Source organism: Hyaena hyaena, unplaced genomic scaffold, assembly GCF_003009895.1.
Source record: "Hyaena hyaena isolate Hyena2069 unplaced genomic scaffold, ASM300989v1 scaffold_285, whole genome shotgun sequence".
Classification (NCBI taxonomy): Eukaryota; Metazoa; Chordata; class Mammalia; order Carnivora; family Hyaenidae; genus Hyaena; species Hyaena hyaena.
The window spans coordinates 1,267,681-1,293,473 of NW_024080917.1; the positions used below are offsets into that span (position 1 = coordinate 1,267,681).

At 57.6% G+C, this 25,793-nt stretch overlaps 2 protein-coding genes across 3 annotated transcripts in view; one reads left to right on the plus strand and one right to left on the minus strand.

Annotated features, from left to right (window-relative positions):
- Positions 1 to 15,708, minus strand: part of CRAMP1 (cramped chromatin regulator homolog 1) — a 53,794-nt gene extending 38,086 nt beyond the window's left edge. The window contains exons 1-3 of one of the 2 annotated variants that reach the window (XM_039246889.1): positions 15,446 to 15,708; positions 12,959 to 13,314; positions 4,316 to 4,506 (exon numbers count right to left, since the gene is read on the minus strand). In XM_039246889.1, the coding sequence (XP_039102820.1) occupies positions 4,316 to 4,506; positions 12,959 to 13,313 (546 nt within the window). In that variant the 5' untranslated portion in view covers position 13,314; positions 15,446 to 15,708. Of the gene's footprint in view, positions 1 to 4,315; positions 4,510 to 12,958; positions 13,315 to 15,445 lie in introns of both variants that reach the window. The other variant, XM_039246888.1, reaches the window with a different exon arrangement.
- An 879-nt stretch (positions 15,709 to 16,587) lies between these two features.
- Positions 16,588 to 25,793, plus strand: part of IFT140 (intraflagellar transport 140) — a 75,086-nt gene continuing 65,880 nt past the window's right edge. Inside the window, exons 1-3 of the mRNA XM_039246769.1 lie at positions 16,588 to 17,419; positions 20,825 to 21,026; positions 22,490 to 22,711. Of these exons, the coding sequence (XP_039102700.1) occupies positions 20,880 to 21,026; positions 22,490 to 22,711 (369 nt within the window). The 5' untranslated portion in view covers positions 16,588 to 17,419; positions 20,825 to 20,879. The remainder of the gene's footprint in view (positions 17,420 to 20,824; positions 21,027 to 22,489; positions 22,712 to 25,793) is intronic.

Consider the following 25,793-nt stretch of genomic DNA (forward strand, 5'->3'; position numbering starts at 1 on the left):
CCATCCAGAACTATCCTCAATGCTCTGGTCAAACAACACATACCCCATGCTCAAATGGGGGCAGCAAATACAAGCACTTACGAGAACCACAGAATATGCTCTGAATGCCTCTACGGGGCATCCTTCCTTCAACACCTTCATGCACCAGCTGAGTATTTCTGAGATTTCGGATTGGGACTGATTCCCCAGAGAACATGGTCACCACCAGCACGGATCAGGAGCTGCTGACGCCCCATCGAAGCTGAGGCAGTGAGGAGTCGTGGGGACGCCCAGAGGTCACAGCAGGCCGGCAGCACCAGGTACCCCCAGCACCCGTATCCTGGTTGCTAAATCCCACATCCCAAGAGAAACCAGGGCCTCTCGGAGAGAGGGGCAGGGAAAGTCCGAGTGAGGCTGGACTATCTTGCTGTGCACCCCAGGGCCTGGAGGTGCAACCCAAGAGGCGGCCTGAAGAGGCTCCCAGTAGCCAAATCTGCAACAATTCCGGCAACAAAACCAACAATGGCATCAACAGACTGTGACCGACAGACCAGCCTACGTATCCCTGAGTCCACAGAGATAGAAAGACATTAGTGAATTCGTACCTAAATAGGGGAGCGGGAAAAGCTTTTTCTCACAGGATTTCCAACTAATGAGTGTGGGACAACAAAGGCAGAAAATCGTGCCTGGGAAAACACTGTAATGACAGTCATTTCAGGTAAAAAGTGGCAAGAGTTGCTACAGTCGCTGGAAGAAAGAAGGAAAAACAAGATTTATTTATACAGTCCCGAAGTAAAAAAAGACAAGACTAGGGCCCGGCAGCTGCCACCCGAACGCAGTGATCAAGGGCTGCGCCACCGGGACAGGATGGAACACATCACACGCTCTGGACAGGACGCACCCAGGACAGCCCACACTCCTGTGGATTCTCGATGAAAAGGCAAAACGTACGCTTAGCCATCAGGACACCTCGGAGAAGCCCAGACCTGGGGACATTCCATAGCTCGCAGACCACAGGTCTGCACGAGCGGCCGGCTGTTGGGAGCCGGAATGGAGTGCTCCCGATGGAGGGCGCAGGAGTCATGCCCACTAGTGCGACGTGCGCCCCCGATCCAGAAAGGACACCAGTGGGAACACCAGCTAGGCCCAATTAACACCTGCAGGTCAGTAAACGCTACGGTAACCACGTGGCATCTCACTGTACCGGTCACGCTGACGTTCCGTGAACGCCGGGAAAGGGCACGTGGAATTCGTTGTACCCTTCCTGCAATTTTTCCTCCAGGTCTGAAATTGTTGTAAAATGCAAAGTTAGGAAGCGTCTGGGTGGCTCAGTTGGTTAAGCGTCTGACTCGGGATTTTGGCTCAGGTCACGATCTCACGGTTCATGGGATGGAGCCCTGCGTCACTCTGTGCTGACATCATGGAGCCTGCTTGGGAGTCTCTCTCTCCCTCTGCCCTCTGCCCCTCCCCTGCTTGCTCTCCTCTCTCTCAAAATAAATAAATAAGCATTTTTTTAAATGAAAAATTAAAGTTTAAAAAAGACCCTGTTCGCTGTTTAAACATCAGGTTGGGCACCTGGGTGGCTTAGTCAGGTAAGTGTCCCACTTCGGCTCCGGTCATGATCTCGCGTTTTGTGAGTTCGAGTCCTGAGCTCTGTGCTAACAGCTCAGAGCTGGGAACCTGCTCAGATTCTGTGTCCCCCTCTCTCTCTGCCCCTCCCCTCCTCGCGCGCAGCCAGCAGATAAAACGTGAAAAGAGTCCATCGCCTTCCTCTGGGAGCCCCACCCCCACAGGCCCCCTCAGCCTGACAGAGCTACGGGGGAGCGGGTGCAGGCGCCCTCTCAGTCTCCACGGCACGGCAGGAACTGACCCCAGGAGGCACGGCCTCAGGAAGAGTCTGGGACAGGCCCGAACCATCTGAGTCCTTCAGGAACTGTCCCAAGAGGGGAGGGTGGCAGGGGTGGCCGAGGCTCCATGCCATCACTGGAGTCGGTGCATCGGCCAGGCTTGAGACTGCCCCTTGCCATCCCTGTCGGTCATGACAGCGGCTCAGTCCCCGCGCCGTTCTGCGCTCCGAGCTCGGTCTGCACCGCCGGAGGCACGGCTGTGTCCCCTGTGTGCGTCAACAAGGCTGCGATGACTCCCCGCACGGGAGCCCACACCCCCCCGTCCAAGCTGTTCTGTCCCGCCCCTGCTCATCAGCCCTACATCAAGCCCTCGCCAGAGTCCCGCCGAGCCCATGTCACACACAGGTCAGCAGTGAGGCATGCTCTCATGTGCTCCCTCTCATGCGCACACACACGCACGCACACATACGTGGGACGCACAATCCCAGCTGTGGAAAGCTTGGAGTGCCCAGAACAGTCAACTATTATGGTTAATTGAGGATCTCAGGAGCCCTCAAAACACCTACCTGGGGGAAGCGTACAACCAGAAAGCTGGTCGAAAAGAGGCAGGGCCGGTCACTGGCCGGGAACCGAACCCACACTTTTTAATCAAGGAGCATATCTTCGGCCAGAGTTCTGCACCCCGGCAGCCAGACCCCTGCAGAGCTGCACTGCCCCGCCCCCCACGAAGGTGGGGCTGTACCAAACCAGCTAAGGTTTCGGGTGATGGTCAGCTACACATTGGACGACGGTCCTCAGCTCCCCGGTCTTCTACACCTAACACACGGCTTCAGGGAGGCGTAGTCTGGGGACCTGAGTGCACAAAACAAGCCTCTGCGCCAGGCTCGGAAACCGTGCGAGGGGAGGGATGATCACACTTGGAGCCGCGTGAAGGACTCTGCACCTACTGGAGCGAGCCTCAGATACACACTCTGTGACCTCCCTGGACCATGGGGTCCCTTGGCACAGACACGCCAGCTTCCTCCAACGGGGACAGCAGAACCGAAGCACCGCCCCTCGGGAGGAATACGCGCAGCCACGGGAATGTTCTGACATCGGCATGGGATTCTGGCTCCTCGTGTCTCTCATCTCTCCGTGGACACTCTGGGGCATCAGTCCCAAAGCCTGTCGGCCATGAGCCCTGTCTGCCTGGCTTGGGAAGGCTTTCCGTCAGTCCCGTGATTTCGCTCTTAAAGGTCTAAGGCTCATCTAGTGAGTAAGCCACCCCTGACGTGGTGTCCCAACGAGGCTTCCACGATACAGAACATGCAGATGTTCACTGCAGCAGTATTTATCGCAGAGTCGGGAAGGAACCACGACAATCAGCATCACAAGGACAGTTAAACAGGGTGAGGGTTGGCTAGAGGGTACGCACGGAGATGCTGCAGGCCACTCCACGTCTGCTGTCCTGCTCAATTTGGTCACTGTAGTCAAAAACGGCCAGAAACCATGTACAAGTGAACGGGCATGGCTGTGTTCCAGTAAAACTTTATGTATGAAAACAGGCAGCAAGCGCGCAAGCCAGTTTGTTCACACGTGGAGTAGAATACTTCTAAGCGTTAACAATACACTGAGCAAAAGAACTATAACATACCACAAAAAGGTGTTCGATATTGATAAAAAAAGAATGTCTGGGGGGCCTGGGTGGCTCAGTCAGATAAGCATCTGACTTCAGATCAGGTCAGGATCTCACGGTTCGTGGGTTCAAGCCCCACAACAGGCTCTGTGCTGACAGCTCGGAGCCTGGAGCTGCTTCAGATTCTGTGTCTCCCTCTCTCTCTGCCACTCCCCACCTGGTACACATGCTCTCTCCTCCTCTCTCTCAAAATAAAATAAACATTAAAAAAAAGATTAAAAAAAAAAATATGTCCACTGCGGTTGCAAATACTTGGGAAAGCAGGGGAGTGAAAACGGCCGGCAGGGAGTGAGGCAGTCTCTTAGGGCAGTGGATCAGGAGCGGCTTCTATTTTTAGGACTTTCCACTCTGTCCCAGGTCAGCTGTGACCTCTCTCAGGGTGGAGCTGCCTGCTCTGACTAGTGTGCAAGAGTGTCCCCTGTCCCTCCCCGTCAGGGACCAACCCGCCCGAGTCGGCCCACTGAGCGGCACAGGGAAGGCGCAGGGACAGGACACGGCTCTTCAGGAAAGAATGTTCCTGAGACAATGGAGAGAGTCTTGGAAGAGAAGGAACCCAACAGGGACACTTGCTAACAACCATCTCACTCGTACCGGCTTTTCGGGGCACATCGGGAGGCTGAAGAGCCGAGGTCAGAGGCTGAGGCCTGGGCCTCGGGGACCCTCGCCTGCAGCCCACCAGGGGCTCCCCGCTGAGCTGCTGAGCTAGTAGATCCGGCAGCCACGTGGCCGGCAAGGCTGAGGCGAACAGAGGGAAACACGGACGAAGAGGAGGGAGGCTGGCCGTGCCGGCCCCCCGTCCCGCCCCAGAGCTCACCTCGTACAGCCCCTCGAAGAAGGTGTTCTTGTCCTCGGTGCTCCATGACTCCCACTGCCGCCGGGCCTTCTTGCCTTCTTCCTTCTCACCGCCCGAGGACCCCAAGTTCCGGGAAGAGGAGCGGGAGCCCCCAGCAGGGGCGGCAGGGGCGGCCGCAGACCCATTTCCGGACGACGATCCGCCACCATCGGCTCCTTGGAGAGAAAGAACTATGTGTGATCTGTTCCAAAGGCTGCAGCGCTCGGGGACGCCCCGGGCACACGCGTCAGGCGCCGGCACCATGCGGGAAGGCACCTGGGACCCACTGCTGGCCCAGTGGGGCTGTTCGCTGATGACCTCATCCTGGCCTGGCCTCTCTCCAATGTTTTTAGGGACAGAAAAAGAAGAGCGTTTCTGTGGACCCACCGAGAGAGCACGACAGCGTCCCTGCCGGAGGCAGACCACCCTTCGCCCCGTGACCTGAACACACACGTCATATGTCACAGCGTCTCACTTTCCCAGATGTGTCTGGCATGAAGTAATTGTCGCCTTTCCAAACAAAAAACTTAAAATTCAAACTCAAGAAAACATTTAAGTGTGTGTGAAATACCACCTTCTCTTAGAATCCATGCTTCACAATGAAAATCATGTGATGCCTTTAAAAGAATCTTCAGAACACCTTAAGAGTCCTTTTCCTTGAACAATTTCAACCAACAAAATCTGACATTCGAGAGTGAGCGGACAACCTGGCAGGTGCTCTGCCAGCATCGGTGACAAGTCCCGGGGATCCGGGCCGCACGGGAAGAGCACGGGGAAGCGCTGCAGGTCCGCACTCCTGGGGGACGCAGGCAATCCGCAAGGGGCGAGAGTCACCGATAACGCCCGTTTATGACCTAACCCACTGCTCCCGCCCATCTGGCTCCTTCCTCAAAGGGAAGGGGAGCCCCAGCACACGCCTGTGACAACTGGACCCTCCCCCGGGGCCTGCGGGACCGCCAAGGGGGAGCAGTCTTCAAACTCTCAGCGGCTGGGGACGGGTGTAAGACAAGACCGTAAAAACAAAAGTGCTGGGAAAGCAAAGGCGAAACAAACGATGAATATGGTCAAAAGCTTTCGCGGTGAGATGGTCGTGAGCCTGTCCAGGGAGGCAGCCTCCGGCTTGCTCAGGCGCCCCGCCCCCCGAGGCTACGCCTTCCTCACCCCCTCAACAGGCATCTACCACTGGAACAGGGCGAAGACACGGAGGCTCACAGGAAAGCACAGGAAGTGCTGATGCACCCCGCTGGAGAAACACGAGGCGTGGGGCAGGGGTGGCCTGACGGACGGGTCACTCCGCACCGACGTACCAGCCACACTGTCCACACAGCGCACCACGGCTCCACGTCATGGTGCCGAAATAAAGAGCGCTTCCCGCACGAGTCCGCTCCCGGAAAGCAGAATGCGTGGTCACATGCGCAGAAAGACCGCACAGCTACGCAGAAGGGGTGGATCCCCTCGGGGGAAAAGTGTGGAAAAGTTCAGGCACTTCAGAAGCTAACAAGGCTGCGCCCCAGAAACCGCCACTCGTCACCGCTGCTACCACGTGAGGCTCTATGCACACGGATTAATTAAAATTCAATAAAACACAAAACCCAGATCCTTGCTCACACCAGCCACGCTTCTAGCGGTCAATGTCCACAAATGGCTAGTGGCCCCCATGCTGAACAGCACAAACTCCTTCTACCAGCGCAGGAAGTGCCCAAGCACACCATTAGAGGAGAAGACACAGTCAGGGTTTCCCAGCGCGGCCTGTGCTCCCACGGCCACCACAGAACCATCCCCTAGGGGCCTCCCTGCCACCCAGGGGGCTAAGGGTGCACCCAACACAGATCGGACTTGGTCCATTCCTCACCAAACCAAACCAGAGACGTGACCTGACAAATGAACCCAACATCCCCCGGGGTGACAGGTGGCGACCTTTGAGCACAGCTGCCGGGATGCCTGGCTTCACATCACTTCCTGGAGCGCCGGAGGCGCTTCTCCCACAAGGCCAAGGTCAGTCACCAATGCCCTGAAATCCAGGCGCCCGTGACTGATCCTGGAGCCTGTAATTCCGCAGGCACAGTGACCCGAGGAAGGGCTGCTGTCCTGCTGCACCACCCACAACAAAGGGATCCAGGGTCCTTTTCTGACTTCTGATGAAACCCTCGCTTCACTCTTTCCACAACAAGAGCCGCCTGTCCAGCAGCCCCGTAAGTGCCCCTGGGCTGCCCGCTCCGCCAGCCCACGCTGAGGCTGCACGTGCTCGCAAGTTACACGTGCTCTCTGCAAGTGACGCCGCAGTGGCCCACCAGCACGTGCAATGGTCCCGATCACAGCACCAGGGAGACCGCAGACAAGTCGAGCGAACCCTGAAGGCAAACGGACGGGAGCACTTCCAAGCGGGAAGGAACCTCAGGGACAGAGCGCACCATCATTCAAGAGCTAGAATGCTTTGTAAAAGTAACGCAGAACCACAGAAATTCAGGGGCGCCTGGGGGGCTCAGTCAGTTAAGCACCCGACTTCGGCTCAGGTCACGATCTCATGGTTCGTAGGTTCGAGCCCCGTGTCAGGATCTGTGCTGATAGCCAGCTCAGAGCTGGAGCTGCTTCTGATTCTGTGTCTCCCTCTCTCTTTGACCCTCCCCTGCTCATGGTCTCTCTCTCTCTCTCTCTCTCTCTCTCTCTCTCAGAAATAAATTAAAAATAAAAGAACCACAGAAATTCAGTGTCGAAAGGGGACATGCTGGGTGGACCCATCCCCGAACTGCAGCTGGGGCGGATGGCTCAGGCAGAAATCAGCAAGGCGCGGAGCAGAGACACCGTGGCAGGCCGTGACACCGGGGCCCCAGGAGACCCCATCACCAGTGCAGGAACATTCCGACGGCAACAGCGATGCCTCAAGGGGGAGACCGAAGCCGGCAAGGACAGAGAAGGAGTGGCCGCAGGGGGACGAGCAGACCCGGTGGGTATGGGGGCTTTCTCGGGGCTAGGAGCAGGTGCGAGCAGATGACCAAAGTCAGAGGGTGAGCAAGAGTCCATGTGATGAGAAGTCAGCACCCAAGAAACCTCGATGGAGGGGTGCCCAGGTGGCTCAGTCGATTTGAGCATCCAGCTTCGGCTCAGGTTACGATCTCCCAGTTCGTGGGTTCAGGTCCCACATCAGGCTCCATGCTAATGGTGTGGAGTCGGCTTGGGATTGTCTCTCTACCTCTCTCTGCCCTCCCCTACTCATGCCTCCTCTCTCTCAAAAATAAACTGGGGAAAGAAAAGAAACCTGGAGGAAAATGATGCACAAGAGAGGACCCCAGCAGCGAGGTGGGTGAAGGCAGGAATGGGGTCTGACCCTTCTGTGCCCAAGCCTGGCACCGGGCATCACACGCAGATGTTCGACGAGAATTGGGGCACCGCAGGAGAGCAAGTCAGGGGCCCCTGCCCGAACAGAAGCCCGTGCCTCCCGAACAGAGCCAGCCTTCCCTCTCAACCTGCTTCTGTGTCCCAGTCTTCCAGCTGCCCGGGCGCTGCCCAGCCTCTCCCGTTCCCAGGCCGGCTCTGTACCACCCAAGGAAGACAACTTTCACAGCCTCCTCCCTGGTTTCCAAATCAACCCCAGCCACGGCCTGTTCTCCAGAGCGTGCACTTGATGGATGCAGATGCGTGGCCGTGCTCTGCCTTCATGGGGGCCGCTCCCCACCCTGACGAGCGAGGCCGTCTGCCTGCTGCATGCCCCCCTCCCCCGCTTCTCTGCTGGAGCCCAGAGCACCGTCACCCACGCCACTCACACCACCAGGACCGGGGAAAAGATGCCCACCTTCCGAATGGGTTCACCGAGGTACAGGGGCAGTGGCCTGGTGGGCGCACCACGTGGCTGCTTGGACAAGAAAGGAAGCGTGGATTTCTACACCTTTAAAGCATATTCGAATGCTTTGCCCCTTTCTGTCTTCACAGTGTGCAGTTATTATCCACTTTTCAGACACGGAGAAACTGAGACTCTGACAGCACGAAAGCCCCAAGGCTCCAGGCAGCTAAAACCAAGCCTCTTACTCCAGAGCCGGGGGCGCTCCTCCCGAGCCACACGACACCGTGGTGGCTGCCACCCGCGTCCCAGCTGCCCCTGCACTGCTACTGCACACCGAGCCGGAAAATCCATGGGTTGGAGGATGGAGGGCACTTGACCTCGACACCTCCCCTTCAGTCTGCGACCGGTAAAGGAAACTCACAGGTTCGAGGACTTGCCCAAGTTACACAGTTAGTACGTGGCAGGAGTTAGGACTCGGGAGCATGCCTACTTCTAAGACCAAACGCAGGTGACTTAACGCAGGGAAGATACGGAAGATTCAACAACTCACTATCCTGCAGGTCTCCCCTGGAGTCTGGGGAGCTTCCTTCCAAAGGTCAGGAGCGTTAGCGCAGACACGGACAGGGGCCCACACTGTGAGGTGCTGAGTGACATCCCTCTGTGGGGAGGTGGGCCTGCCTGCACATGGTCCACCCCCAGCTAGGAAAACGTGCCAGCGTCAGCCAATACACATGCATCTCCAGGCACGTGAAGGCTTCCTCGTGGCCTGGGTCTGCGGTAGAGGGGACAGGGACCTTCCAGAGGCCAAGCATGGCACATGGCGCTCCGTTCACCTGGCTCGTGGCCACGGTGGGCTCCATACTGTCATCATCAAAACTTTTTTTTTTTTTAATTTATCTATTTGCTTTGAGAGACAGAGAGCCAGCAGGGGAGGGTTAGAGAGAGAGGAAGACAGAAGATCCCAAGCAGGCTCCGAGCTGTTAGCAGAGAGCCTGAAGTGGGGCTAGAACTCCCGAACCATGAGATCATGACCTGAGCCAAAGTCAGTGCTTAAACGACTGAGCCACCCAGGCGTCCCAAACACTGCACCTGATTCTATTAAACATCACCTACTGCCTCACACTGGACACAAGCCTCCGTGAGCAGTGACAATCTCATCGTTTCCCCTCCTCCCTGACAGTATGAAGGACAGGGAATTCGGGGTATGCGTGGCCATGTCTCAACCAGCCTTCTGGGGCCTGGCCCAAGAGCCTGAGAAGGGACAACACGAGTGACCCCAGAGCAGATGAGAAGCAAACTGCGGGTGCACGAGGGGCAGGCACACCCACAGGGGAGGGGCGCCCTGACCACTCCCTGTGCAGGGCTCCCCCAGAGGCAAGGGCCAGGCAGAGCTCGCAAATACAGAGCTCCACTGCCATCAGGAAACCTACCTTCCAGAATGCTCTCTTGAAGCAAAGAGGACCCAAATCCAGGCTGCCAGCTGACCCCTTCATCCCTTAACATGAAGGCTGAGGTGGCTTCCTCCACTATCTCACCCAACCCATTTTGAAAGTAAGGAACCTAACGTATGGGCGCATCAAGGGACTTTCCCTGTGTCCCACAGCAGCTCCAGAGGCAGAAGCCGGGCCTCCTGACCGCCGGCTCAGCCCTCTTCCCAGCACAGTACTCATCTCGCACAGGCTGGCCCCACCAGGGCGGCACAGCTCACGTGACGTCTTCTGAAGACACCTGCAAGCTACAAGCAGCCCGCAGTTTATGCGAAACATAAATAAGTTCTGTCCAGGGATTGAGTCCCGAGCACAAACACAGAGGACCCAGGTGACACTGCCCAACTGTGGAGTCAGCAATCCCCCCCTCCCCCTGCCACGAGCTCGTCTCCAGCTGCTCTCAGGCAGGGGAGCAGGGGAGGGGGCAGGGCAGCAGCGGAAGGAGAGAGTGTACTCTGCACCCACCTCAACTGCCCCGACAGGGCAGGCAGCAGCTCGGGAGCGTTCCTGGGGCCTCGGTCACCACCACCCAACAGGTGACACCTGCCCGCATCCACCTGTCCGGCCTCTCTCTCTCTAGCTCCCTAACCTCAAAACTGACCACATTTCCGGTAACACAGGGTCGAGGGATCTGTGACGACCTACGACGCGGCTTAGCGGCAATGCTCACTGCAGGGAGCAGGCCCCGGCCTTACCCCGCTCACAATCACACCCAGGCTCCGAGGGAGAGAGCGGTTTGCTCAGCACTACCGCACCACAAACTGGCCAAGGCGGGGCAGGACCTCGGGGGCTCTGCGTCCTGGACCAGGTTCCTGCAGATACGTGAACTCTGGCTTTCAGTCTCAAACGCATCCTTGGGTCCCTCCGGCCGTGGTGGCGGGGCAGGAAGGACGTGTGCGTTGGCATCAAGCGCATCTGCCGGTGTCTGGCTCGCAGCTGACCTTCCACTAAGGTGGAGCACATTATTCAAACAGCAAACTTCACTTTCTGCGCCCACTAAAAACTGACATGACAGATACAAGACGGCCGGCACCGAGGGGCTAAATCCCGCCCTTCAAAGCTCAAAAAGAACTAGAGACAGAATTGTACTAGAAAAAGTTACAACTCACTGCCGTTGACACAAGAGCGTCCTCTTAGGAAGAAGGAAAACAGCGGCGGGAGGCAGGGTGGGAGCAGCGCAAGGCGGACTTCCTCTCCCCCACAGGACTGCTCCCGGCTCACCACCAGCTGCACACGCCTGTCTGCAAGCGAGCGGCCAGAGACCCACCGACAACCAGACGAACAGAAATGTGGTTTTAAAGGAAAACAACCTAAAACATGCCAGGGCTGTTCAATTCCTCATGGATCTGCGCTCAGCACCGTAGGTGGAGACTTCCCCAGGCTGTGAGACCAATGCCCCTCTCCGAAATGTCCGTGAAGGCCACGGGGCACACGGTCACACCCTGCCCTTTGCTGGCTGCTGATGGACATGCTGAGCGAGCAGAGGCGCCCGAGACATGAGGCGGCGGGTGTCCCGGGCATGGTGAAGTGCGGAGCCGAGATCAGGCCCCGCAGGAAACTCCAGGCTCAACCTTGTCTGTGAGGCAAAGCAGACCCGCTTCCTACCCCTATCATAAAAGCCACCGCTAGGGTTGAACCTTACTGTCTACTCCAGGAAATAACTGCTCGCTAACATACAAATACACGTACGGCATGACAGGCGCAAATCCTACCAAACTTCCATTTTCCTCGCATAAAGTGGTCACTGCTCCGAGCCACACGTGTGCCGATGACGTGCTGGGAGGCTGCTCCAGGGGCCCCTGTCCATCCGAGCCATGCTCATCTGCGCGAACAAAAGCCAGCCCCCCCTCCACTGCCTGCCGGCCCAGAGTCTAACCGCATATCGCCACCCACGGTGCCGCTCCGCCTCAGGCACAGCCGGCCATTCACGGGTGACCCAGGACTTTCACTCCACCCCGCTTCACGTGAGCAGCCGCCGTTGTGCGTCTCTCTCTGGCGGATTCAAAGAGTCACACAAGCAGACGAAAGGTCAGAGGGCGAAGCTGGCAAAGCCCTGCGCTCCGCGAGAGCCTCTAAAGCCACAAACCGCTGAAGGCATCCCAGGTGCTGACTTAGATACACCTGTAACTAGGAGCCAAAAAGCTACTCGTTTTGCAAAACAAATACAGCAAATTAACCTTTTCCTAATTGGCTAGCAACTTTCACACCAACGTGAATGCGAATGACCCATGGTTTAATTTCTGAAACACATTAAATTATCGCACGCTCACAACTCTAAATTGACTTAAATCCAGCCTTTGCCAATAAAATAAACTAAAACAGGTAAGACCAGGAGGATTTCAGAGGCCTCCTAGGGTGAGGACGAGGCAGAGCTCAGTCGAATCGCCCACATCTGGCACAGGTCTCCAAAGCGGGGTCTTTCTCTGTTGGTTTCTGAAATCTTCCCTTCTTAAAATGATCAGAGCTATCTAGTAAATTCAAATTACCATTTCCCAAGGAACTAAATAAAAGACTCTCTTCCCTATGAAACTCCCTGGAACTCTGTTCCATTTGCCATCCATAACAGTGCCGCAGATTGGGCCTCGACCAAAAAGCATGGTAAGAGCAGCTCTCCTGCGCGGCTAAGGAGAGACGCTGAGACGCAGAGAAAAGGAGTTCACGACGGAGAAGGAACACGTCAGCGGTGGCGCCGGCACTGCGGCTCTCCTCTGGTTCTGGAAGGGGCCCTAGCAAAGCGGCACCGCTGCCATCAGGTCAGAGCGCAGGGCCGACACCACGGACGTTACCTGCTCTCCCCAGGCGGCAGATGCTCTGGCTACCTCCCGCCCTAGGGGACAGCCTTTGCGTGGCACCCGGGGAAACCCTGGTGGCAAGTCTAAGGGCTGCAGCTCCACGTCCTCAGTACTGTTGTGCCCACACTACTATAGGCAGGGAGCCGCGGGCCCAAGTCAGACCCTGCCATCGGTCACTTCTGGCTTCTCCTCAAATGAGTTTCAAAAGCCCCCTCTTTTGTTGTAGGTGCGCCAGCTCTCGTCCAGGAAGGAGATACAGCAGCATTGCTCTTTCCTTTCCCAACTATTGTCCGCGGCTTAAAATAGCCCACCGAGTAAGTCACCAACACCCCTTCAAGAGGAAAACCCCCTCCAAGAACCCATCGTGCGTGCCCAGAAGGCATACTTACTCCTCTTCCCGGAGTTTCTGCACCGAGAGCAACAGCCTCTTCGGAGGAGAAAGGGGGCACGTCCCCTCCACGGTGCCGCCAAAGTACGCGGTAGCGCGCTTGGGGACGCGGGCGGGGGTCCCTCTGCAGCCCCCCCTCCCCCCCCAGGGCCCGGGGGCACACCCTGGAGGGTCCCGTACCTTTTCCACGCGGCCCGGAGCCGCCGGCGCTGCCGCTCCCTCCGGCGCCCGCGGAGTCCTTCCTGAGCCGCTTGCTCTGCGGCCTGACGCTGGACCGGAGGAAGTGGTGCTGGTCCTGCGGGCAGGCGGGCGGCGGCGACGGGGCCTGCGGGCCGCCCGCGGGCGCAGGGGGGCCGTCGGCGCCGTCCCGGGGGGTCCTGGCGTCCCTCTTTGTGCCGCCGCTCTCCTCGGCCGCGTCCCCGCCGCCGGGCCCCTCGCCCTCCAGCGAGTCCTCCTCGGCCGACCGCTTGCCCAGCCGCTTGAGCCCGTCCTCCCCGCCGCCGCCGCCGCCGCCGTCTCCCAACTTCACTGTCATCCTGGCGGGGCAGGGGAGGGGACCCCGGTGAGGCGCGCGCCCGGCAGCCTGCCCGAGAAGTTTAGCGCACCGATGCCCTCTCAACATGGCCGCCGTTGTTTGTTCCCGATCCCCTCCCGGCCGCCCGCCGCCGCCGCCGCCGCCCGGCCCGGCCCTGCCCCGACCCCCGGCCCCGACGCGGACCCCGGCGAACGGCGGCCGGCCGGCGCGGAGGCGGCGGGGCTGGCGGTCCGGGGGCCGCGGCCGGACGGCCCTGCCCGCGCGGCGCCCCGGCCCGGCGGGGTCGCCCGCGGGGGGGGAGGGGGGAGAGGGTCGGGGGCGGCGGGCCCCGGAGGAGGGGAGGTCCCGGGGTCCCGGGGCTGTGCCCGGAGCCACCTACCCGGCGGGGTCGCGGCTCATGGCCGGAGCGGCGGGCGGCTAGCGCGCCGGCCTCTCCCCGAGCCGCCCGAGTCTCGGCGCCCGCGCCCCCGACCCCACCCCTCCCCGCCCCCAAAACGCGCGGGGCTCCGGGCCCGCGCACCTGCCCCGCACGCCGGTCCCCAAAGTTGGCCCCGGGGCGGGGGCGAGGGGCCCGGATCCACCCCGCCAGGGGAGAGGCGCCGGCTCGCCTGCGTGCACAGGGGACTCCATGGTGGCCCGCGGCTGCCGGTCCGCCTGCTTATTTTAAAACACACGTAAAGAATAATAAGCTCGGGGTTTCTGGGAATCTTGCTTCTCAGGGTGGGAGGTGTGTGTGTGCCGCCAACGAGATTTACGAATTAAAAATGCTCTGACAACAAAGGAGCCTGTGTCGTGGAACAGGCTGGAGCTACTCGTGAAAGTGACACCAGACGTGTCCAGATCGAAAGGCAAGAATGGGCAGAGGATGGGGCTGTGTGAAAATTCTTGATAACCGTTGATAAAGCCCTTGCGTTAACTTTGTTACCCGCAGCAGTGGGAAATATCAGCGACAGAACTCGGGGACTCCAAAAATGTTTGCAAACCCAAGAAACAGGTCCCCTCAAAAATTAAGTCAGTAAACCGAGTAGTGTCAACATTATGAGCCCCAGAACGGTCAGAAATGTGTGCCTGTGAGAAAGCAAGAAAGACGAATATTAGATTCCTCAACAGGTGTTGAAACTAGGCCCAAACTGTGTTTGACATCCTCAACACAACCACTCAGAATGCAAACGCTTGGGCTCAGAAGGGAAAAGAGGGCGAGGCATCCAGGCTACTGGTGAAATACAGAAATAGGGGCAAGGGGCTCTCGCTGAAAGATCTGGAAAGGAGTAAAAATCGTAAAAAATCATGGTAACACCTACTACCCCTCTCACGTATTGTCACAAAAGGATGTGTTAACAGTTTTCATCTGATGGAATTGGTCTTGCAAAGTATTCTAATTTGACTAATGCTAGTTAAGAACAAACAAAAAACCCTGCCAAAGAATAAAACCGTACAGGACAAACACCCAAACTTTTTAGACGACTTCACTGCATAGGACTTACGACGACTCGTTTCTCAACCTATCGTTCCTGTAAAAACCTGGAAATATCCCCCAAAGGGCCTTTCTCTGGGTTAGAATGTGTGGCAACCTACTCCCAGGCACCTATTATCCCCAAAACTACACACGGTCAGGCAGGACCCAGGCGGGGCACACACCGGCCACAACACGACAGACTTGCCTATGTGTCTGGCCGAATACCGGGAAGACCCGATACTGAACACCGAAGGGCACGGCTCTGCACAACCAAAAGGATATTGTCACACTTCAGAGTTTTCCCCTACAGGAAAAGGAAACCACGGGGATGGAATCCTTTTACCGAAAACCTCCAACGCTACTTCCTGACCGTGCGCAGAGGTGGAATCACCTCAGGCGAAAAATCCCGGCTCGACACCGTTTTGTCAGGTTTCGGGAAGGAAAAAGCAAAAGCTTCCCTCTCGGGCCGACTTCTGGCTGCACACAAGGAGCGCTGTCACCGCGCCACTCCCCGGCCCGGACTCCGCCGGGCCACCCCGACGGTGCACCGCGTGCCTAGCACCGCCTCGAGGGCACAGGCCGCTTCTCCCGCAGCCCCGCTCCGCCCGGGGCCCGGGCCTCGCCATGACAGGCTGTTGGGGAGGCCCACCCCTCCCGAGACCCGACCCTCGGTCACCTTCTTCATCAACGCCTCGCAGCGGCCTGGCTTCGCGGGCTCCCCGGGAGCCTCCCGGGCGCCCGCAGAACCGGCCGGGCCGGGCAGCCCCGGCCCCCGAGCGCCGGCTGCACAGAAGCCGCGACGTCGATGTGGTCCTCCCGCCTGGGAAGCGGTTGCCCAGGGGCCCTCGCCCCGGCACGTCCCCTCCGCGACCGGCGAGCGGCTGACGAGGCTGCGGGCGCCGGGGCTGCCTCCTCTCAGCTCCGGGAGGCCCGGCCCGCCGCGCTCAGCAGCAGTTCCGGCTACGGAGGCCGGCGGAGACGGCGGGCACGGCGCGCGGGGCGGGGCGGGGCGGAGACCGCGCGGGGCGGGGCGGGGCGGGACGCCGCGCGCGGGGACGAGCACGCCCGAGTTTCCAGCGGGCGCGCCCCCCTGGGGGCGCTGCCATTGGCCAGCAGCGGGCGCGCGCGCTTGCACGTACGGACGCTGGGCGGGGGCGCGGGGCGGGCCTGCGACGCGGGTAGTGTTGTGACGCCGGCCTCGCGGCCGTGCGGGCCCGTGCGTCTCTCTGGATTGGCGGATAGACAGCCAATAGGGCCAGCGCCCTGGCTGTGATTGGCCGGAGTCGTGTTGACGGATGCGTGAGAAGTAAACGACGCCTCAGCTCAGAGTCTTGAATCCGGCGCGAACTGGGTTTTTAACGACGAAGTATAGAAATGCAACTGAATCACATAAACGCGCCGTGTATTAGGTTGAGTGTGTGCTTTTGAGGTTCTTTAGTGCGGTGGATGGCGCCGAGCACTCGGGTCGTATTTCTTCGTTATGGCGTTAAAGGAGCGTGTTCTAAATTCTAGCGTTTATTATGGAAGAGAAGAAAAGCGAGGTGGTGGTCGAGGCTGCAAACCTGAGAGGAGCAGTGTGTAGGCGACCGAGCGCTAACGCACAGTGGGACGGAGGCAGACGGTAAGACTGTGCTAGAGTTACATCATACGACCAGCGTCGCTACAGCAGCCGCCTAACAGCATCAAAAGCAACACGCAGTACACCTTAAACCCACACAATGTCATATGTCACATGTCGGGGGGGATTCCCAATAAATTCTTCTGTTTATGAAAATGAGATTTTTTTTTAAACAGGATCTGCCTTGTACCTATGTAATCCAGCAGCTAACCTGTCAGATCCACCTAATGTGGACTTCGCAGTAGCAACTTTTTTTCCCTTTAATGACATGACTTTGCTGTGTTGTTCAGAGTTAATTTCCAAGTTTAACCACGCCTGACCGAAAAGGCCAGGGAGCACGTTCTAGCGCCTTTGGGAAGGCAACCTGCCGCCAGAATCAGGTTGGTTTCTAAGGGGATGAGGCCATTACCATTTCCTCGCCAAAGAGGCCATACGGCCACCAGAGCGTTGAATGCACGTCAAAAGTTACATCGAATCAACGGACTCTGCTCAGAAAGCCTCTTGAACCACACCCTCCTCCTTGAGAGACAAAGCAGAGCCCAGCAAACGGTGTGCGGTCCCAAAGACTCCGCAAGAAGATGAACCGAAAAGAAGAGCACCTTAAGGAAGACGGTGTTCCGTGTCTCCCCCACACTCTCTCAGCCGACCGAGAGAGCGTCACCTCGTCTGTTAAGGTGTAACTGCAGAAGCCGGTCCCCACAGGCTGCATCCCCATCACACCTATAAAAATGTCACCCGCTTCCGTTCTCTGCGCAGCACAGGCTCCTAGGGGAGCCTCCTAGCTCCCCTTTCCGAGGTAGCGTCGTTGGTTCTAAACGCGCTGCGAGGGGACCAAATGTCCCGCAGGGCGGCGGAGCAGGCCGCCAGGGGACTCTTGCCCTCGGCGCTTCACGAACACTCCCGACCGTCTTCGGCTCTTTCCGGCCTCTCGAGGCGCTTCGGGTGGCCTCGGCATCCGCCGCGCTCACCTTCGGCTGTTTCCGCGGTCCGCGCTCAGCCGTTGTCCGGGCAACGCGCGGCGGCTCGGCGGAGGTGAGTGGGGTAGGGGGCTCCGGCTGCCGCGGCGAGGGAGGGGCTCCGTGGCGGCCCGAGGCGGGGGGCCGGGACGAGGACGCGCCGGGCCGGACCCCACTCCCGCAGGCCTCCGGAAACGGGGCCTCGGCCGAGCGGGTCGGTGGGGGCCGCGGGAGCTGGGCGCGGCGTCGGAGGTCAGCGCGCGACGGTGGCCACCGCGGACGCCGTCGAGGCCGGGCCGCGGGCCGCAGGGCGGAACGAGCCCCCGGGCGGGGGCGGGGAGGGGAAGTGGGCGGCGCCCGCAGCGCTCCCGGGACCCTCCGGGGCGGGGTGGGGGCTACAAAGCCGCCCCGGTGCGCGGCCGGTCGGCCTTCAAGTGCAAGGCCTGCGGCTGCGACCCTGCGCCGCCTGCGGCGAGGGGGCGCCTGCTGGGTGGCCGAGTGCCCGCGCCGCTGCCTTCTGCCTGCGCGCCCCGAGGCCCCCAGCGGAGCCGGGCGCCCCTGGAGACCTTAGTCCGCCGACCGGGGTGGGGGTGGGGGAGCGTGGATAGGAACAAATCGCTTAGAACAAACAGAATTTGCTTCTTTTCCTCCAAGTTTGTACATTTGCCACATACTCCCTTGTTCTAGAGGCCCTGAGTTTAAGGAAAGGAAGTGCACTAGTTTGTGAATTGATGACGCTACTCAGTGTCGTTAGGTAAGGATAGTATTGTTAGTCGTCTCTCCGTGTGTTTACTTAGGTAGCTTTTGTTTACGAATATTCAGATAACACTTCTTCGTGGTGGATAAACGTTAAAACGCAGGTACAAGGGATGCTGAGCAATCACACGCTGTGTAAAAACGGACTCACCCACCTTAGCCACTGTTTAAAATAAAACAGCAAGAGCATCTTTCCTGGTTAGTAAATATTTTCACGGTACTCACCTGGAGGGGGTGCTGTTCTCAGGGCTGGGGGTGCAGCCGGCTCCCACCTGCAGCAGGTAGAGAGGACGAGACAATCAAGCACACATTTGCAACTGAGTCGAAAAGCGGCAGTGAAGGTGGAGGCTCTGTGGGGACGCTGGGGAGAGGCTTAGAACAACCAGGTAGTGAAGCCAGAGGGGGAAGGGGCTTCTGAATCTCCAAAGGTGGAGTGTGGGGGAGGGAGTCTCAGAGGAAGCCCCAGGCAGGAAGGCTGTAGTTTAAAGACCCGAGGGTGGGGCGCCTGGGTGGGTTAAGTGTTGCACTTCCGCTCAGGTCTCAAGTCTTTGGTACCTGGGTTCCAGCCCCGGGTCAGGCTCTGTGCTGACAGCTCAGAGCCTGGAGCTGCTTCAGATTCTGTGTCTTCCTCGCTCTCTGCCCCTCCCCCACTTGCGCTCTCCCTCTCTCTCCCTCTCTTTCTCTCTCTCTCTCTCAAAAATAAAACGTTAAAAAAAAAAACCCGTAGGCACACATGCTTATTCCACGGTAGTGTTTGAGATTAAAAAATACAGAGAAAACCAGGTTTAACTTCAAGTGCTATGGTAGTTCTTTTTCCATCAGTCTAACAAAATTAACATTACTTATTTTTTAGAGGAATATTTTCACAAAGTAAACTCGTTAAATACGAGTACAAATTTGCCATAGCCCAAAATTTCCACCCTTGGCTGGCTGCAAACACGAAAACTCAAAAGCTTTCCTTTGCTTTTTTTAAACACCCAGGTTTTTATGCGTTTTTTTTCCATTGTACTGACTTATTCTTTGTAAGGGCATAAGGACTCTACTCTGAAGTCAGAGCCCTGACCAGAGTGGATGTCCCCTTAGAGATGTGGGGGGCCGAGGAAGGGAGGGAGGCCTCTGGATCCTGCCCCTTACCCTGACTCCACCCAGCCTCCCCCCACCACGCCCCCAGCGTGTGCCTCCCAATGTGTCCTTTACTCCAGAGCGTTGAGAACACCACCTCAGAAAGTGTGCCTCTGTTTAGGACTCAGTATACATTCGTAAGAAAAAAGGAAATGTTTGACACGTGACCATTCAACACAATTTTTTTGTTGTGGTAAAATATACATAACATAAAATTTACCATTTTGATGACTTGTGTGTACACAACCAGTGACAGTAAGCACATTGACACGTGGTGTAACCATCCCCGCCAGCCCTGTCTTACTTTTCATCTCCCCAAACAGAAATACTGTCTCCATTAAGCATTAACTCCCTAGCCCTCAACTATCCACCCTTTCACTTTCTGCCTCTGTGAATCTGACTATTCTAGGTTCCTCCCAGAGGTAAAAAGCACGCATTTGATTTTCTATGATTGGCTTATTCCCCCACCCCCACCCCCACCCCGGAGCAAAAAGTCTTGTACCTTCATAGATGTTGTAACATGTCAAAATTTCAAGGCTGGTTAAGCTCTGTTCTGTACATGCACCATATTGTGTGGATCCATTTAGCTGTCAGTAGAGGGTTGTTCCCTCCTCCTGACTACTGTGAACGTGCGTGTACAAGGATGTATCCGAGCCCCTGCTTTCAGTGTTCTGGGTGCACACCCGGAGCTGGAGACGCTGAATCACATGGTCCTTCTGTGTTTAAGTTTTCAGGAACCACCATACTGTTTTCCATAGCATCTGCACCAGCTCACACTCCCACGGGCAGTGCCCGAGGGTTCCAATCTCTCCACATCTTTGCCAAGACTTATTTTCTATTTTTCTAATAACAGCCATTTTAAAAATACAATTTATTGTCAAGTTAGCTGACATACAACGTGTACAGTGTGCTCTTGGTTTTGGGAGTAGATTCCCGTGACTCATCGCATACATACAACACCCGGTGCTCATCCCCCCTTCCCCCTCTCCCTGCCCCCTCCCATCAACCCTCAGTTTGTTCTCTGTATTTAAGAGTCTCTTACGGTCTGCCTCCTCCCCTGTTTGAAACTATTTTCCCCTTGCCTTCCCCCATGGCTTTCTGCTAAGTTTCTAAAGTTCCCCACATGAGCGAGGGCGTAGGATATCTGTCTTTCTCTGACTGACTTATTTTACTTAGCGTGATACCTTCCGGTTCCATCCACGTTGCTGCAAGTGGCAGGATTTCATTCTTTCTCACTGCCAAGCAGTATTCCATCGTACGTGTAAACCACACCTTCCTTATCTGATAACAGCCATTCTAACAGGCATGACGTGGAATACTTTTAAGTGATAGCAAGCCCACGTACACATATTCTCTTCTCTGCCAGTCAGCTGCCCCGAACTGCCTGGGGGGTATGAGAAGCGGCAGCAGGGGGCTGTCCAGCCACGCACCATCCTCCCCTCCTGCCCAGGGGCGAGGAGCAAATCTCTTCTTCCACGTAAACTTGCCTGCACCGTCTTAAGGAGTGTTCGTAAGTTGCAACGTGTTCCGATGGTGGCTCGTGATGCTTCTCCTTCCCGGTTCCGTGTCCAGTCACGGTCTCTGTTTTGTTCAAAACCAACAGGACTTGGCTGCTTTTCCTCTGCGGGCTTCGTCCCTGACCTGGTCTGAGTGTCATCATGGCCCTCTATTTTGACCACCGGGTAGAAGCCCCGGACTCAGCCGGGTCTCCTTCCCACATCCACTGGCACCCTGTTCATCCATTCCTGGCAGTCGCCTCCATCAGCACGACCTCAGGCGGCAGCCTGGACGTGTACCTGGAACAGGTGAGTAGTAGGAAGCCGCGGTTCTGACGTGCGGAGCTTCTGTCTTGTCTCGCCTTTGTCCGCATGTCTGTGTGCGTGCGTGTGAGTGTGTGTGTTTGTGTGTGTGTATCACTTCTTCATGAGGTCCCAACTCCCCATATTATAAGAGCCTTCACTGTGGACAGTGCTCTCAGCCCCAGCCCACGGGACGCTGGCTGGGGACATGTTTAGAAATGTCCAGCAGATTCCACAGTCATCCCCTGGCCTCTGTCCAGAGCCGGCCCCTCCGTGTGTCCATGCATCCTACTCTGCCGGTGTCCTGTGGCCGCCATAACAAATCTCCATGAGCTGGGTGGCTTAAAACAGATCTGTCCTCTCACAGTCTGGAGGCCAGAAGTCTGAACCGAGGGCTCCTCAGGGCCACGCTGCTCCTGAAGGATGCTCTGGGAGGGGACCGTGCCAGGCCTTGTCCTGGCTTCTGGCAGTCGCCAAAGGTCCTCGGCAGCCTCGGCTTGTACTCGCCCCACTGCCACTGCCGTCACGTGCGTCTGTGTCTCTTTCCCCTTCCTGTAAGGACATCAGCCATTGTCTTCGGGCTCATTCTAATGACTTCTTAACCTGATCGTGCGCAGAGATTCTGTTCCAAAATAAGGTCATGGCGCATGTGGCAGGTCAGGACTTCAGCACGCCTCTCTCCGGGGTGGCTTTCGCAGAGCTTTGTAGAAGCCTGTTCTCCATGCACGACACCCCTCACACGTCACAAAATCACATTTCCATTCCAATGCTGCAACCCTCTGCGGTCTCGCTGCACCTTCACCAGCACAGGGAGGCTCATCAGTGATGTGTGCGTGCTTCTGGGTCCTTATCTGAGGTCCCCCGCTCCTGGGAGACAGCCTGGAGGTGAGAGGGGCCACAAATAACTTTGGCCTTGCAGACCCTGGGGTCACCCAAGAGCCTGCACTCAGGGGCGCCTGGGTGGCTCAGTCGGTTGAGCGTCTGACTCCGGCTCAGGTCATGGTCTCACGGTCCGTGAGTTTGAGCCCCGCGTCGGGGTCTGTGCTACCCCCCCGCTTGCGTTCTGTCTGTCTCTCTCAAAATAATAAGTAAACATTACAATAAGAAAAAAAAAAGAGCCTCCACTTACAGAACCATGGGGTCTACAAACTTGGCCCCCTGGCCTACTGCTTGTTTTCGTAAATAAAATTTTATTGGAACCCGTTAAAAGCAAGCAGTTGTGAGTGGGAAGTATGAGGTCATACTCCTCCATAACCCGCTCAGGAGTGTTAACTCTGGTCAGTTGAGTGTTAACTCTCTGCTTTCATAGCCAAGGGCAAGACTGGCGTTTATATGAAAATTAAGTAGAATGTTTCTTTAATAAATGGCTCTTTATGTCTTCTCGCCGATAGCAATTTCGTTGATCAGCTAGAAGTTCCAGAACAGCTGTCTGCCATCGTCACATGGAAGTTGCCGCTTGTCTGTTGCAGGGGGAGCGTGTGCCTGATACACATCTCGAGAGGTCCTTCCGGGTCACTTCCTTGTGCTGGCACCCGACGCGACTGACGCTGGCTGTTGGCTGGGAGACCGGAGAAGTGACTGTGTTTAATAAGCAGGACAAGGAGCAGCAGGCGGTGCCCCCGACACACACCGCCGCCGTCACCGTCCTCAGGTGGAGCCCCAGTGGGAACCGCCTCGTGTCGGGGGACAGGGTAAGCAGACGCGGTTGGTGCTGCTCCCGGGTCCCTGCGTCCCCATTGGTGCTCTTAGGATGTGCACGCAGGGAAGGCGGTTAAAGACCCAAATTTGAGAAATTCGTGGTTGCTGAATGCACTTGGTCTTGTCAATGTCACAGCGGAAGCTGTTTTATCCTGGAAGCAAGGTCTGGAAATTGCGTCCTGCCGTCACTGGCAGAGGTGCGTCTGTAATTGTTTAAGTGAACTTTTCTAGGAAAGTCCGTCCATTGAGGCGAGGTGACTGTGGCAGTCACTTTCATGCCCCACCCCCACCCCCCAGCCGAATCACCAGCTTCCTTGCCTAGGAGGCCTGGTCCTCAGCCGCTGGCTCAGGGCTTCCTCACAGGGCTCCGTTTGCCCCCGGGGGGCAGTCGGCAGAATGCTTTTGCTGTGGGAGCGGTTGCAGGGGGTCGTACACTGGCGTCTAGTGGGCAGAGGCCCGAAAAACTGCTCAACAACCGAGAGTTCTCCGGCCACGAGTGTTACCTGTTCCCGGGCCGAGGCACCGTGCTCTGTGCCTCATTCAGTCCCCAAACGCACGGCAGGAAGTTTACACTGTGCTCATTCGTGTCCCCCGTGCAAGGTAATATGCTGACACGTTTCACAGCCCACAAGCCATGGAAAGGTGTCTCCTGGGACAGGACTCCCCAACCCCACGCACCCCGCTCCCCGCCACCCCGCCCTCCAGCGCCCACAGCTTCTCGAAGCGTCTCCCGTTTCTTCAGATCCGCAGCAGCACGTACCAGTGCGTTCCGTCCCGTGGCCACTTTTTAAAAATTTCCGGCTTTTGAAGGAGTTGGAAGAGTGGCCCCAGGGCGCTGTGCCCCCGCACTGGGTTCTCTGGTCGTGTTTTCACACGCCTGCTTGCTTTCCCTGAATCCTTGAGCGTTTGTCACAGAGATCACACCGCAGGCCAGAGCCTCCGCGCGGATCTCGAGGACAGGACTGGAGTGCCACCGCCGCGTGGCACTCGCACGGAGGACGGCCAGCCCTGAGGCGGCACCTTCTCGGGGCGTCCGGCCGGCCCGTCCGGGGCGCGTGTTGTCCTAACCCAGAATGCGGTCGAGGGCCACACGCTGCCGTTGGCTGTCCCTTCTCTCTGGTTTCCCTGAGTCCCCAACGGTTCCCTGGTCTCCTCTCTCCTTTCCTCCCTTGTTGCTGCCGTTCAGTGCCCTGACCATTTGGAGGAGTCCAGCCGGGTTATTTTATTGACTGTCCCTCAGCGTAGACCTGTTGCGTTGGGTCCTTGTGCTTTAGATGAGGCGGTTGGGGCTGGAACCTCCAGACGGAGGGTGTTGTCTCCTCCGTCATGTCCTCACAGAGCTCAGAGCACGCATGTGTTTCTGGCTCTTTCATCTCACGCCTGCCTGCCTTCTCTCTGAGCCTGCGTGTCATTACGTGAGCGTGTCACCGCATACTTCACCAGCCCTTGCTGATAGGCACTGGGCCACGCCCAGTCTTCTGCTAAGCACACCTGCACGGTGGCTAACCTCACGCGTGGGTCATTTCACACGTGGGGACATTCAGAGCCAGTCCTGAAAGTGGGGCGGCCGGTCCCAGGATGCCCGCGAGCAGTGGGTGCCCAAGCCTGCTCTGCGGCGCCGGCACCAGCCCCAACAGCGTACCAGCGCGCCCCCCACAGACAGGTGGACCCAAGTTCAGAATTGTGCTGAGAAAAGCACCGAGTCAGAAATGGCCTAGTTTGCATTTCTCTTGCAATCAACCGAGACTGTTACTTAGAAGAGCCAATTATGTTTCCTTCTCTGATCAGGTACCCTTGCCCATTTAGGTCTCGATTTGTGCCCCTTTTTTCTAGATTTCTCTTCCATTTTTCATTTCACTTCCCACCTAATGACATTGCTGTGTCCCCAGAACCCTTGTTCCCTGGTGATCTCCCCCCTCCCTGCTATGGAACGTGCTGCACATCCTCTGTGGGAACAGAAGACCTCAGGATCATTGCATCTCGTCATCTTGATCATATTAAGAAACAACGGGGCGGGGGGGGGGTGTCGCCCAGGTGGCTCAGTCAGTTAAATGTCTGACTTCAGCTCAGGTCACAATCTCATGGTTCATGAGTTCAAGCCCCACGTCAGGCTCTGTGCTGACAGCTCAGAACCTGGAGCTGCTTCAGATTCTGTATCTCCCTCCCTCTCTGTCTCTCTCTCTCAAAAATGAATATTTTAAAAAATTAAGGGAAAAGAAACAACTCACAAAGCAGGTTCCTCAGGCACGAAATGAAACGCAGGTTTGCTCTTTCGAAGTCCTCTGAGTCAAAATACTGAAGAACAGAAATCCTGATCCTTGCAGGAGACTCGAATCTGGTGCTGGTCCTGATTAACAACGGGCTCAAGCAGGACGACAAGTAATAAATGACCAAGCCCTCGGAGGCCACACTGCTGAGACTCTTCCCCCCAGGCTTGGCTGCGGGTCCCCTGCCCCCTCGCCAGAGACGGTTCCAGTGTTATCAGTGAAACCAACCCAGACCAGCTGAGGCAAGGAGAGACCCTTGGTCTGAGGCCGTTGGAGTGTCCCGTGGTCCCCAGGACAGGACGACAGCAGGCTTCTGGATGTCTGGACCGAGGCTGAGGTCCCAACAGACACACGTCTCCCTGCCGTGCAAACCTCCTGCCACAGCCAACCGTCTCCGTGCCCCACCCCTTCACAAGGGAGCACCCAGCTGCTGGCAACTAAGAAATTCCCTCCCCCACTTGGGAACTACTGTCCCTCTTCCTCTGTCCCAAGTCTGGCGCGGGCAGCCGTCGGCAGGACCCAGGGAGGCGGGGAAGTCCTGCAGTAGGGACGCCGCGCACACGCTGCCGGAAGCTGCGCTGGTGAAGGTGAGAACACCGCGCGCTCACGGAGCACACCTGGCATGGGCGGGCCGGCCGGGTGCCTCGGTGTGAAGTGTGAGAGGTGCCCTGGCAGGTCCCGGGAGCCGGTGCCCGCGGGGGTGGGGGTGGGGCTCCCCAACACCGAACGCGAAACGGCCCTCATGCACGGGGTGCCCGGAATTCAACTCGGTTCTGACACCGTCCACCTAGAGACAGCGCCGGGTCCC